General features: G+C 40.4%; 1 protein-coding gene across 1 annotated transcript in view; it reads left to right on the top strand.

Moving 5' to 3' along the window:
- LOC119655672 overlaps positions 1-13,355 on the top strand; it is a 125,089-nt gene that overhangs the window by 94,989 nt on the left and 16,745 nt on the right. The window contains exon 6 of the mRNA XM_038061661.1: positions 6,371-6,525. Coding sequence (XP_037917589.1) covers positions 6,371-6,525 — 155 coding nt within the window. The remainder of the gene's footprint in view (positions 1-6,370; positions 6,526-13,355) is intronic.

The raw sequence follows: 13,355 nt of genomic DNA, 5'->3' as shown, positions 1-13,355 counted from the left end.
ATCTCATTTGATAGTGTCCAAGTGATAAACTTACAACGACAAATATAACACATTCCCGCAGGTTCGAACCCGGAGCAATGAAATCAACAGGCTATAAATACATAATCCTTACAGCCTGAGCTATAGTCTGAAAAGCCCTGTTTGGTAAGTCTGGCGTGGTGGCTTCTACTCTACATTTGCATTGTTTTCTATTTACCACCTATGTATCTACATATATGTCTGTAATTAAAAACCACCACGTCACCACTAAAAGCGTTTGCGTCAATTGGAGATGTAGTCACATGGTCAGGTTCAAACGCACCATTATTACAATTCAGGCCTCTGAATGTTGCCTTCAGTACACTCTAAGGCTGTTTGGGGGGAAGAGAGTTCGTAGGCTTATTTACTAATAGTTTAATAATATCATAGTATATGCATAATAAATATACCTGCACCCTTAAATCACTCATTACAAGTTTCCTCATACAATAGGAATGGAAATGAGTGGAAATTGCATTCTTACATAAAGAGCCAACGATTTAAAACTCAAGGGAAACTGTATTTGTTTGCTCAAACATTCCAGCCAACTAGCATACCAAGCCCCTTTTGCTACACATTCTCGGCACCGGGTCACCCACACTCCACCATCGTAAGTTCGAACGAGTCCACCGATATCATCAAATACATATTTTATTGCCTGGCCCTTATACGATACGTCCTGAATGCCTTCGGTTATCCATTTCGATGCTTTGGATATTTATCAAAACTTCAGAAAATAGTCCACTCCGAGTTGTAAGCATTGTCTCGATAAAACGGTCCTTTTTTCTCAAACTACCAGCACAGAAAAGGAAGATACGAAACAACCTCGCATCCGGGAAAGCAGAAAAAATTAAGAGCTGAACAGTTTTCAAATGTGTTATGCTGATATGTTGTGAACTTTCAGATTTATTGGATATTGTGGAATTTGTTGGGGCTTTTAGATAGTGTTATCTAAAGGGACTGCAATCGAATTATAAGACTTAAGAGGTTTGGCAAATTGTCAGATGTAGTTTTAGGCGAATTACATTGAGAACATGTTATGTGGTACTTGGACCGGTTGTTTGTTGCTGGTATCGTCCTAGATACCATTTCGAGCCTGTAGCGATTGTAATTTATCTAAAGGGCTCTTACGGGAAGTTAAAATAAATATTTCGTGGTGTTGAGTTTGCTTAGAGGCAAGCGTCCATGTTTTCCAGTGGATTTCATACTTAACATAGTCATTATTGATTTTATTCGATTTATAATTATTCTGTTACCTCTTAATACGAAGAAATAGAGAATACGTGTAAATAGTAGCAACAATTCTATGAGAAGTTATATTGTAGATTGGATTATTTAAATCTAATGGAATATTACTACTTATATAAATCTAACCAACAAACGAGCATCGATTGCAGTCGAAAATAACGACTTGACTAATGACATTCACACAAAGTCGCATATTATCGTATCTGTTAAGTACGAGCTGCTTCGCGGACGTTGCGAGTACTGAAAACACATTTGGATCAACTGAGTCCTAAACGTGATACCAAATCCCCAGGTCTTAAAACAGCTAATTGGGATCTCCGACGATAAACATCTTTGAAATATTTTGTTTGAGGAATGGGGGATCCTAAGTCCGCATCCGATGTCGGACCGGACTCCCTTGCTTTTTGGTCTACGGAACCCTTGTTTGGTATTAGCACCCAACTTCAAAAAATAAAAAGCGAGTATTTAACATCTGCAAAGCGCTTTATTAATTAATAAACGTTACCAAGGAAAAAGTTGACCCTGCTATGGTGCGGTGCTAATTACCTCCAGGAAGACAGGAGCAAAAAAAGATAGAAACCACCTAAACGAGATTGCTTACTTTTCTTTTCTACGGATATGTCTGTCTGTTTGTCAAACGCATTTTTCTCAAAGACGGTTGTTGCAATTGACACCAAATTAAGTGAATCAGTGGGAACTGTCAGCACTCACGCATACTGTGAGTTACATCATTTTAGGTAGAATTTATACATGCAAAAGAGGGGTGTACATTTTTTTCACCAAATATAGTCATGTGGGATATCAAATGAAAGGCCTCGGTCAGTACTTTTCGAAGCCGGTCTTAGATTTGACATTTCTTGGAAATGAGTAGAGTGAGTCGCTCCTTCATGGAACCGTTTTCTGCAGCTACCCAACCGAAAAATTTCAAAAAAAAAATCAAGGGGTTGCCATTATATGGTGCCCAGGCTCGGGAACAACCTCCATGCAGATATATATTCAAATAAAGTTAATAATAGTGTATTACTATAATTTTTAGTAATTAACTATAAAGCTCCCTTAAGTTCATCCAAGAACCACGAAGTAACAATATAAGCTATAACATAAAGTATGATCCTACCAAGTTTGGTGGAAATCGCATTGCTACTAATAAAGTTGTAATAGGTCAAAGGGGTCGCTTCTATGCAAATTCAAAACTTTGAATGTCAGTAACTGACGAAAGTGAATATTCTTACAATATATGCATGCATTATGCGCTACGTACTACTGGGACAAATATCCACTCAAATGTGAAACTTCCAGTTTCCCAGTTTGGCCTTTTAGATCTTCCAGTTGCTCCTACTCGTCAATCCGCCCGCACATTCCTGGGAGTCAGTTAGGTGTTAACACTCATTTCGAGACGTACACGATTACAAGATGTGAGTGACCACTGACCACGATAACAGGACCCCCCGTTCAGAAAATATAAAACCAATGACGAGTTGGTGGAGCATACTGAAATCTGCAGCACCCTCTCACCACTATCGTTACTGTCCAAAGACTCTGTTTCGGCATCACATGCCCAAGCAAGATATTATGGAATTCCACCTTTGCAATCAGATTATCCATCCACCTATCATTAGGGCGACTCTTGCGGGTATCGATGTTGTTAATCTCATACCCTACAGTACGGCAAAAAGGATATGGATTCTCTCTAAAGCCCTTGCAAAAACCAAGAAATTCCGTCCAAAAGCAGGAGAAGTGTTCTCTAATTTGGAAAACTTCAATAAGACTTGCTTCTTCTAATTGCGATAAGAGCTGTTTCTCTCCCTAGGAAACTAATATATATTCAAGTGCGAAAAATAAATATAAAATATCTTTCCAGGACCCTCCTCCCTGGCCTCCATAGGAACAGTCTGCGTCCGGTGGACACTTTCAGGGGCGGGATATACTCGCACTATTTACCAGCAGCTGACTTCAATCAAGTGAGAGTTAACACTAAAACCATCCAAGCACAGCCTTCCGTAACCACCCCTAACCGCCTTCCGCAATAACCACAGTCAACAGCGATCCTGAACATCAAGTATTAAGATATCATCTTCACAATCACTTGAACGGGAACAGGAACGTTATCATTGATGCGGCCACAAACATACTTGGCCCCAGCCGCAAAAGAAGTTGGAAGGGCTGGTTTGACGGTGACTGTAAGCTAGCAACGTAATGAAAGAATGCTGCATACCAAGTAATGTTGCAACCTATCACGAACTCCGGCGTGCGGAGAAGCGACTCCATAGACGGAAAAAGCAAGCGTGGGAGAAGCAAATACTCTGTGAATTTAAAAACTACGGGAAGCAACCACACCAGGCGCGGAAGTTTTACCAACAAGTCAGTAGGATCAAGCCTTATACACCTTGATGCTCATCCTGTCGAGACAAAGATCTGATTTTCGACAGAATGTGCATATTGAAGCGATTAGTTGAGTATTTTGATGAGCTCCTCAACAACCAGAACATCCGAAGAATTTTCGGCCCCCTACATGAGGATGGATGATTCCGCAGCATTTTTAACGAAGAAATTAATGAGCGATACCACGACCGTCTAGTTCTGGATAAAATCCGGCTCAATAGGTTGTGGTGGGTGGGTCATTTAATCCATATGGATGAGGATGATCCAGCCCGAAAAGTCTATAAGGGAAATATCTATGGTAGGAAAAGAAGACGGTGCAGATCCTGAAGCGATGGCGAAGGCCAGGACGCGAGATAGCTTTTAGGAATATTGAATTGATGGACCTCGACGCAAAACCGGGATGGCTGGGTTCCTTAGTAAGGCTGGTCTAGACCCTTGCTGCGCCGTTGATGAAGGCTCACCACCTGCATCAAGTCACGGGTCAGATGCGTGCAACTGTGTACAAAATTATGGCAAGTGTGCACGGCACTCTAGTCCATAGGGAGCCATGGCACCAGACTTGACAAAAACTATAAGGAGAAACCCTCTGTGAACCATTTTTTAAGGACCTGACAGCTACCTATAGCTTCTGGGTGGACGCGCTGCTATCCTTCGTGAATTCTAAGGGCTGGCTCTGAAGATCTAAGCCGGCTGGACTTTGCTCCCCTTACTCTTATCTAAGCAGCTATGGTTTCAGGGGCTTGTGTTGTAGAAACAGCACAATATAGCACCAATTACGAGTAGGTGGCTCTGAGGGGAAAACTATATATACCTCTCTCTTCTCCTTAATTTTGACAATCACATCCCCATAACCTTCCCCTTTTTGTCTACCACAAAAACTTCCGAATGGTGTGAAAAGATTTAAATTGAATTGAAATCACAGAAAGAACCGAGAATGAAGCAATGGGAACTGAAGAAAAACAGTGATTGCCACTTGTTTCCGCAGTTCATCCAAACGGTCAAACGTGGTCACCTTACCTTCCTGGAAAGAAAGCAAAACTGAACATAATTGAAATAATAGAATCGACATTCACGAAATGCCTCTTAAGAAAGCCGCGATGGGAAATAATTAGAAGGTAAATCTCTAAGATTCAAATTATTGTGATCCCAATTCCAGAGCAAGTACAAGAACCGTCTTTGACGGAGTTCCATGTTCTTCTGATAAGTCCCAAAATCGGGTGGGGAATTAAAAACAGAAGGTTCCCTTCCGAGATCTTTCATCATCAATAACGGTTTCATCCCTCCTAAACGGGTTGTTGTTGGTAGCCCAACAACAACCTATTTCAGTTTACAAAATCTGGGCCCCTCTAAACGCCAAAAGGTCAAAGGCAATGATCTTGTCAGTCCTCATGTATTTTCTTTGAGAGCTTGGGTTCGTAGCAAGAAAAATTACGACCTCCTTGCGGCATTCGAGAGAAAAGGGAGGTGGTAGATTCCATACCCCATATAACGACGAAATTTGTGAGCGATTGCAAGTCGATCTGGTTGTGGATAAAATCCAGATCAATAGGTGGCGGTGAATGGGTCAATTAATTCTTATGGGTGAGGATAAATGAGGATGGGGAAACCTCGGAACTCCAAAAAAGCATTATCTATGATGGAGAAAGAAGACGTGGAGCAATAGTGTGTGCGAAGACGCCAGATAACTTTTAGGGGCGTTGAATTGGTGGACCTCGATTCAAAACAGCCTAGAGTTCCTTAATAAGGCAGATGTTGACCGGATACTGATTGTTGCACCATTGATGATGACGTGCGTTTAGGATTGTTGTTTCCATAGTGACAGGTTCCTCTTTGCCCCAAAATAAACTTGATTATGTTGTCAATGGATAAGCCGTCATACACAATGCAGAAAACTCTGGTGAAGTATAGACATCATGGAAATTAAGAATTGAAGTAAATCGCTAGAAACCAGCAACGCTGTAGCCTATAAGTGATTTACTCGCTATAGTTCGCATAGGGGATCCCAAAGGCTATACATATATGTATGTGCAGAAAAGTACTTAAAGATCTAAAATTAATAAAACTGCTTTTTTTGGTCGCATAATATTACGAAAGTCTATGGATATACTTTTCGACGGAGAATTAAAAAAAATAGAGTATTTATCCTGTGTTGAATTTTTTTCTTTCCTGTACAAGTTTCTGGCTTGAATACGCGATAATTGGAAATTCCATTGAATTCAATTCCTAAGTGGATACCAGAGGCTTAAAATGGACACGGTTTATAACGATATCTTCTTTAGTAAGATTTTTTATTTTACTTTCATTCCGTTAATTGGAATCGGCAACGAGCCACTGCATTTGAAAGAATATCTAGGGTGAGTGGATGATTTCGGGCTTATAAGAAGAATGTCGAGGCCAAGTGGCTTGCTCTTAAGATTTTCTCAAGCTCCTTCCAAGAACCGAAAACTCCATCTTATTCCGCCAATTCATTAAGGACCTTCCGTGTATTTAATAGATCACTGTAATTGAGATTTTCACAGCATCGCCATAAATGTGCAGATATATACATATATAGATCTGCGTCTATCTTAATAGAATGGAACACGAACTGGGTTTTCCAATGATGGAGTGGAGGTAGTTAAATGGTTTTAGCTCGACGTTCTAATTAATTTGACCCCATTCTCTGACAGAGCTCCAATTACTATCTGAATTTCAACGTTTCCGTTCTTTGGAATATTTCCAGGTGTGAAAATATAATGACCTGCCCGATGAGACCAATTGGTTCGGGGAATGAGCATTGCCCTTACGACTGGTTAGCGGTTTATGACGGACGGGACGAGCATTCCCCGCTTATCGGAAAATTTTGCGGAATGGGAAAATTCCCCTTTAGCATAATCGGTGAGTAGATACCAACATTGAAAATTATTGTCCAAATTTGAGTAAATAGAATGTAATATAAATTATTTGAAAGCATGATTTTAATTTAGTATTTTCTGATTAATCAATAACAATCGATCCCCTAGTGATAAGCTCACCAATTTGCTTAACCATTAAAAAATAAACCCCTTTCATATTCCACTTGATTCTTAAGATCAAAGATAATAAAAGTTAATTAAGTGAAGTGAGATGGTATTGTTTTTCTGTTTTAAACTATCCTTCCTAAATAAAATAGCTTTATCTCATTTCATAGACGAGGTGAAGGGCCCTTAATTCATTTTTTTTAATTTATTATTCAATTTTCCGTGAGTTTGTCCTGATGTAAAATATTTTACTTGTAAATCATTTTTTGTCAATTACTTTACTTGTAAATTGGTGGATGGTTTCCGCGGGAATGAATAGATTATACCCCCCAAAATTCAGGCACAAACTGCTGAATATTCATGTAGTGATAAGAAACAATCTTTTTGGAGGATGTATTTTGATGGTTCCGTTCATATATAACTCGTAGTGTATATACATTGAATATACCCAATATTCAATTCTTTTGTATTAGGAAGAAGTAATTTGGCACAAAAGAGACAAATTTTACCTACTCTAACTTTGTTAATAATCGTAGCATTCCACCAAACTTTCCATAATACTGCTTCAAATTGAAACTGATATCAGCGCGGATCTAGGAGATGTTTGCCGTGAATTTTCGAAATATAATAATATACTATTATATTATTATTTATTAATTTTATGTGAGTAGATAGATAACATGTTCTTGCACCACCACCATTTTTCCAGAAGTTTCGATTGTCTTTTGAGAACGAATCCTTGAAGTATTTCCTTTGAGCCCTTTCGGACCCCAGCACTCCTCCCCTTTGCAACCAATGTCAAAACTAATCACAAGCTCGGATAGCGCTAATCGAAACCTTTGATTTGATACACATGGCTACATTAAGGGAAAACAAATTTGCCCCCCTTCTATCTCTCCACAAAATGGTATTAACTTGCGCTACCTAACCTAGATGTCAAGAAAAGAAACTGTCCAATTCGTCTTAACTCTGGTGGCCTACCATAAGATCTTTCTTGCCCCATCTCTTCAATTATAACTGCTTTCTCTCGTCAGTGTCTTCCTCTTGTGGAGAAACCCAAGAGATACGTTTTACCAACTCTAGACCACACTTTTTCTGGACAGGACTAATCGAATTACAGCCCAAGTTGCAAGAATTACAGCCTTTAGCATCTCCGTGTATGGTCCGGCCCTTATACCAAACGTTTTCAGAGTATTATGTACATCTTTCGGGACTTATCCTGTCGGTTAAATTTCAGCTGAGACTATTTGGATCTTCGTTCATATCATTCATCAGTTAGTGATATTTCTTATTGTTTTTCTATAGTGCTCGGGTCGAACGGTATGGCAAGATTGATTATGAAGCACGCTCATTCTTTCTTGAAAGCATATCAACATGTTTGGTTTGTCTTAATAATGTGATCCTGCAATAGCTCAACGGGGTCATTCTCCAAAATTCTCTGCTGAGTACACCTACATTGTGGGCTCTCTATTTTTCTGGGAGCTGGCCAACATAGCAAAGACAATGATATTGCGGTGGAGCAGCAAGGATATATTTTAGACCGAAGTCAGGATTCTGCCTCTTGGATAGGGAAAAAGTAATTGCATAAAGTTACTCACAGTTTAGTTATTAATCTGCTAGGCCTGATTAGGTTATTTCGAAAAACGTGACATCCTTAATAATTCTGATCGAGAAATCCGCTTTAGTTGCGCATCTAGACAGTTTTTTTTGTTTTCCGTCCTTTTTGACGGAAGCATAGCCTCTTTCAAGGTTGCATAGCAATCTGAAAAATTTGCAGATTTTCACGGTTCCGGCATCTACATGCTTTTGGTTTTTTTTTTCTTTTCAAGGAAACCTTAAACAGGTCGGAATATTAGAAGCTCGTCACTTCAAACATATATATTTTGTGTTTTTCTGTTCGAAAACTAAAATTTCAGATATACAGTTGCGGTCAAAAAGATAGTAGTGCTACTACGGCATATAGTTTAATTAATATGTTTAATTTTTTCTGTTGTCTTGTTTGTTCTACTATCTTCTCAAGATACTGATATATATAGATAGAATGTAATAAAAAATGCACCGTTGTAACTGATTACGTTAGCACTTGTTCCTGTAATTGTATTCAGTTTCAAAAGTGTTCGCTATTGGGTCGGTCAAAATGATAGTAGTGACAGTGGTGAAGTTAAAAAATAAATCTAAATTATTTATTTGTATAACAAATTTGCAAAAAAGTAAGTACTGCATTTTTTATGGATTTCTATATCATCTTGTGAAAACCTGATTGAAAATTTATCAGCAATGTCGCGAGGCAAAAATTGCATGGCTGATTAACGCAGCCTTATTAAAAAATAAATTTCGAGAAGGAAAACTTACCAAAAAGTTCAAGATATTATTGGTTGTTTACCGACGATGGTTCGTAATGCATTAAGTATCAATGAAAACCTGAAACATGTTGACGTTGTCCCGCAATCATTTCTCATGTAATTGAACGAAGGGTTAGAAACTCGAGAAAGGATACTTCCGCCCTTGAAACTAAAATAAAAAGTGCACTGGAAGTGAAGGTAAACTTAGAAAATATTCGTAGACATTTGCGGGAGCACGATCTAGCAACTCATAGCCCAAAAAAATGCCCTCACTAACAAAAAAATATGTGACACAAAAGCCTAAAGTTCGCGAAAGAGCACTTGGATTGCCAACCGAGAAATGGAGAAATATTTGATGGACAGATGATTCCAAAATTGTGCTTTATAGTTGAAGGTGTCCGGATAACTGAGTGGTTAGAGCGCAAGGCTGTACGAAAAGTCACGGTTCAAATCTCACTGGCGACAGTGGGATTTGTATCGTGATTTGACGTCGGATACCAATCGACCCAGCTATGAATGAGTACCTGAGTCAAATCAAGGTAATAATCTCGGGCGAGCGCAATAAGCGCAAAATAAGGTACTGTAATCCTGTAGTGTACTGTTATGGTCTTGAATGAAGTGCTCTTACACACTTCAAGGCCCTGATCCAATATGGATTGTTCCACCATTATTATAGTTGAAGAGGATCTCACAAATACGTCAGAAGACCAACTAAATCCGAGTAAAACCCAAAATATACAGCCAAAACTATTAAACATGGCAGATTCAGTATTATGGTTTGGGCATGTTTTTCATTTTATGGAGTATATACTGACTGATGGAAGAAACCATGCTATCATGCGCCCGCGAAGAAATGCCGCTGTTTTGGGTCTTCCAACAGGCCAATGACCCAAATATACAAGCAAGTTGGCGCGCCAGTAGCTTCAGGAAAATAGGGTTAAAGTCAGGCCTCAATCGAATAGAAACTTTGTGATGTGATCTGAAGGAGGTAGTTGCTCATTTTAACCCAACAAATAACAATCAGCTCTGGGAAACTGTAGAATAGAAATCAATACCTAAGAAACGATGTGAAGATCTTGTTGATTCAATGAATCGGCGGTGTGTTTCAATAATAGGAAAGGATACGCTGTTCAGTAACATTATTTTACCACTAAATCCTTTGAAATGAATCATTGTTTTAAGTATTTTTTTGACCGCCCATGTATAAAAGTTCGTACGAAATGCAATTTCAATAACATTATAAGGAATTATTCTTTGAGGTTCCCTTTTATAATTTTATTGTTAACAGTCGCACTTTGCTAAAATAATAAACAACATTGCTTACGTGATCAGAAAAATTCCTACTTTTCCATTATTTTTTTCCCACAGCGTGCGCACTACTATTATTTTGACCGTAGCTGTATGTATGCACATATTGAAGACATAAATATTATGCAGATACTAAACAAACATACCTATCGAAATTGATAACACGCATCTGAATATTTCCACTTTACTGCATGCATCAAAGCATACATACCATGTGTACATATATAAGCACAAAAGTTTATTACCCCTTGTACTAACGTAGGTAAACTTATATCCCTCTGGATGGAATACGCGGGGGTCTCAACAGACACTACCTCGCAGCTTCACCCTGAGAAGCCACCTGACCGAAACTCGCTACACCGTTTGCTCTATTTTTGTTTAATTGAAGGCTCGACAACGGTATGGCTTGCATTTCAAAAAGCGCCAGGTTTGCACCTAGACTGGTTTCAGCTAACACAACTGAACACAATTCTGCCATTTTTTCCATCTAAAGGAACATACGGACTACATATTCATACCAAAATTCGTGACAATCGGTCAATTGGTCGTTTCGGAGTAAGTCGGGTGTGGCAGACAGATAGCTAGACAAACAGACCGACAGACAGTCCTTTTCTTCAGCCTTTAGCTCGTTTACAAGCGTCGTGATCGGTTTCGCCATTTGGCTCTATCGAATGCCTGATCTGGGTGCAATCTCAAGGCTTTTAAATCCCCATCCATCGTACCAAGCCACCGTTGTTTAGGCCTGCCTTTAGCTCGTTTACCATCGACTTCGATGTTCAGATCAATCTTGGCAAGTAGATTCTCGTTAGCACGAATTGCATGACCATACCATCGAAGACGCCTCTCTCGCAACTTTTCCACGATCGGTGCAACCTCATAACCATCGCGGATATCTTCATTTCGGATGTGAGCAAAACGTGTGACGCCACTAGTTCAACGTAACATCTTCGTCTCCATTACCGCAAGACGTCGTTCATTGTTTTTTATAAATAGCCAACACTCAGAACCATAGAGAGAGACAGGACGGACGACATAGCTGAAATTTCTAGATTTAAAGCGTTCGTTGATACGTCGATCACAAAGAACATCAGTTGTGGAAAGCCACTACATCCAGGTTGCATTAATGAGTGAAGCAATTTCATAATGTAGTTCTCCATTGGCTGATAGCGTTGACCTGAGGTATCTAAATCGCTCAGTTCTGGGCAGATCACTGCCGCTGTCAGTGATTGTGCCTGTTTCATGGGGATCGGTCGTAAAAAATTCAGTTTTGTTTAGATTTAATCTGAAACCGTGTTGCTCGAGGCGATCATTCCATTTTTGGACAAGTCGCTTAAGCTCATTTTTGCTATTAGATACTAGGAAAACATCATCTGCATAAAGCAGTGTGTAGGGCGCAAGGACGATGGATATCCCGTCTGACGGTGTCCATAACAAGAACAAAGAGGAGTGATGAGAGGGTGCTTCCTTGATGAACACCAACAGAGACACGAAGCGGTTTTGATACACCCGCCATACTTCGAACTTTACTATTCGGATCGTGGTAGAGTAATTGAACCCACGGCACGAGTTCTTCTGGCACTAAGTGTTGTCGTAAAGCATACCAGATGAGTTCGTGTGGCACACGATCAAACGTTTTCCTAGATCCAGAAATGCATTGTAAAGAGGACGATGCTTCTCACGGTGTTTCTCCATGAGTAACCGCGCAGTGTGTATTGCGTCAGTAGTTTCGCAGTTTTTGACAAGTCCGGCTTGATTCATGGTTATTTCACCGATTTTGCGAATACAGTTGTCAAGAATGCGTTCAAATATCTTCATGGTGTGAGAAAGTAACCGAATCGGACGGTAATTTGAACATTCTACTGGCCAACCTTTCTTTTTCCATATTGGAACAGTTGTACTTTCTTGCCAGCCAGATGGTGTTCTTCCTTCCTGAATGATTCGATTAAAGAATTCACTGAGCCACAGTGCAAGATGCAATGTCGTCAGGCTCGGTGGCTTCCCCGATTTCATGGTTTTACGTTAGCACCTGTCTGGACGACTTAATCCCACGGTCCCCTTAAGACACGGATTGATTTTGTGACCACAATCAGAGCCCCGTTGAGACAAGCAACAACGGTACCAGTCTATACCAAGTGCATGGCTTAGCATTCATACTGGTGGATGGAAGACATACCTAAATCTCTACCGAACTAAGGAGTACGGCACCCGTGTTGAAACGCAACACCACGCCGAGGTCCGAAGGTCTCTTCTCACTTGAGCATAACCACAGCCCCCATGAAACTCCCACTAGGGGGCCTACCGCAAATAACCGAGCTGTACTCACATACAACGGTAGTTCATCCGAAGTATGAGAGTCCAGGAGCAATCCCGGTTCGCATGGTAGGAGTATACCGCTGGTAAGGTTTCGTGGCCAATTACCACTCCAGATGAGTCCCCGTGCAGGCTCGGGTCTGATCGCCCTAATTAGGCCTTTGGAGCATTCGGCTTCTGCATCTCGGCCGGCAAACGAAAGTGAGTACAGCGTCTCTCGCTGCCACCACTATGGAAGTTCTCTTCGGCCATTTGGTTTTGGTTTGCCGCCCCCGTCTTCCTCACCGCCACCTCTGAGCACCAATTGCGCTGACATGTGGAACTGCTCCAAATGTCGGCAATGATTGTGGAAGTGGAGGATGAGCAAATTCTTCAGTTGAAATCTGTTCGAAGTATTCTCGCAAAATCAATTATACGCTCGCCAATCTCATTGCGCGCTCCAAACCCCTTTCCCCCATGACACCTGTTACCGTCTGCCTTTTCACCCACATGACCATTAAGATCGCCGGCGATGATAATTTAGTCGTCAGCAGGCACGTGACAAGTCTTTTCAAGTTGCCAGAAGGCATCTTTCTCGGCATCAGGTCGGCCTGTCTGTGGTGCATACGCGGTGAAGAAGTGAATAGTGCGATCAGCTGATATAATGGTGAGCTTCATCAGCCGATCATCAAATCGTTCGACTTCTTTAATGGCATCACGGAAACCCTCTGAGATGGCAATGCCAACACCATATTGAGTGTGTGGGTTA

Source organism: Hermetia illucens, chromosome 4, assembly GCF_905115235.1.
Source record: "Hermetia illucens chromosome 4, iHerIll2.2.curated.20191125, whole genome shotgun sequence".
Taxonomy (NCBI): domain Eukaryota; kingdom Metazoa; phylum Arthropoda; class Insecta; order Diptera; family Stratiomyidae; genus Hermetia; species Hermetia illucens.
This window is presented reverse-complemented; position numbering and strand designations above follow the sequence as displayed.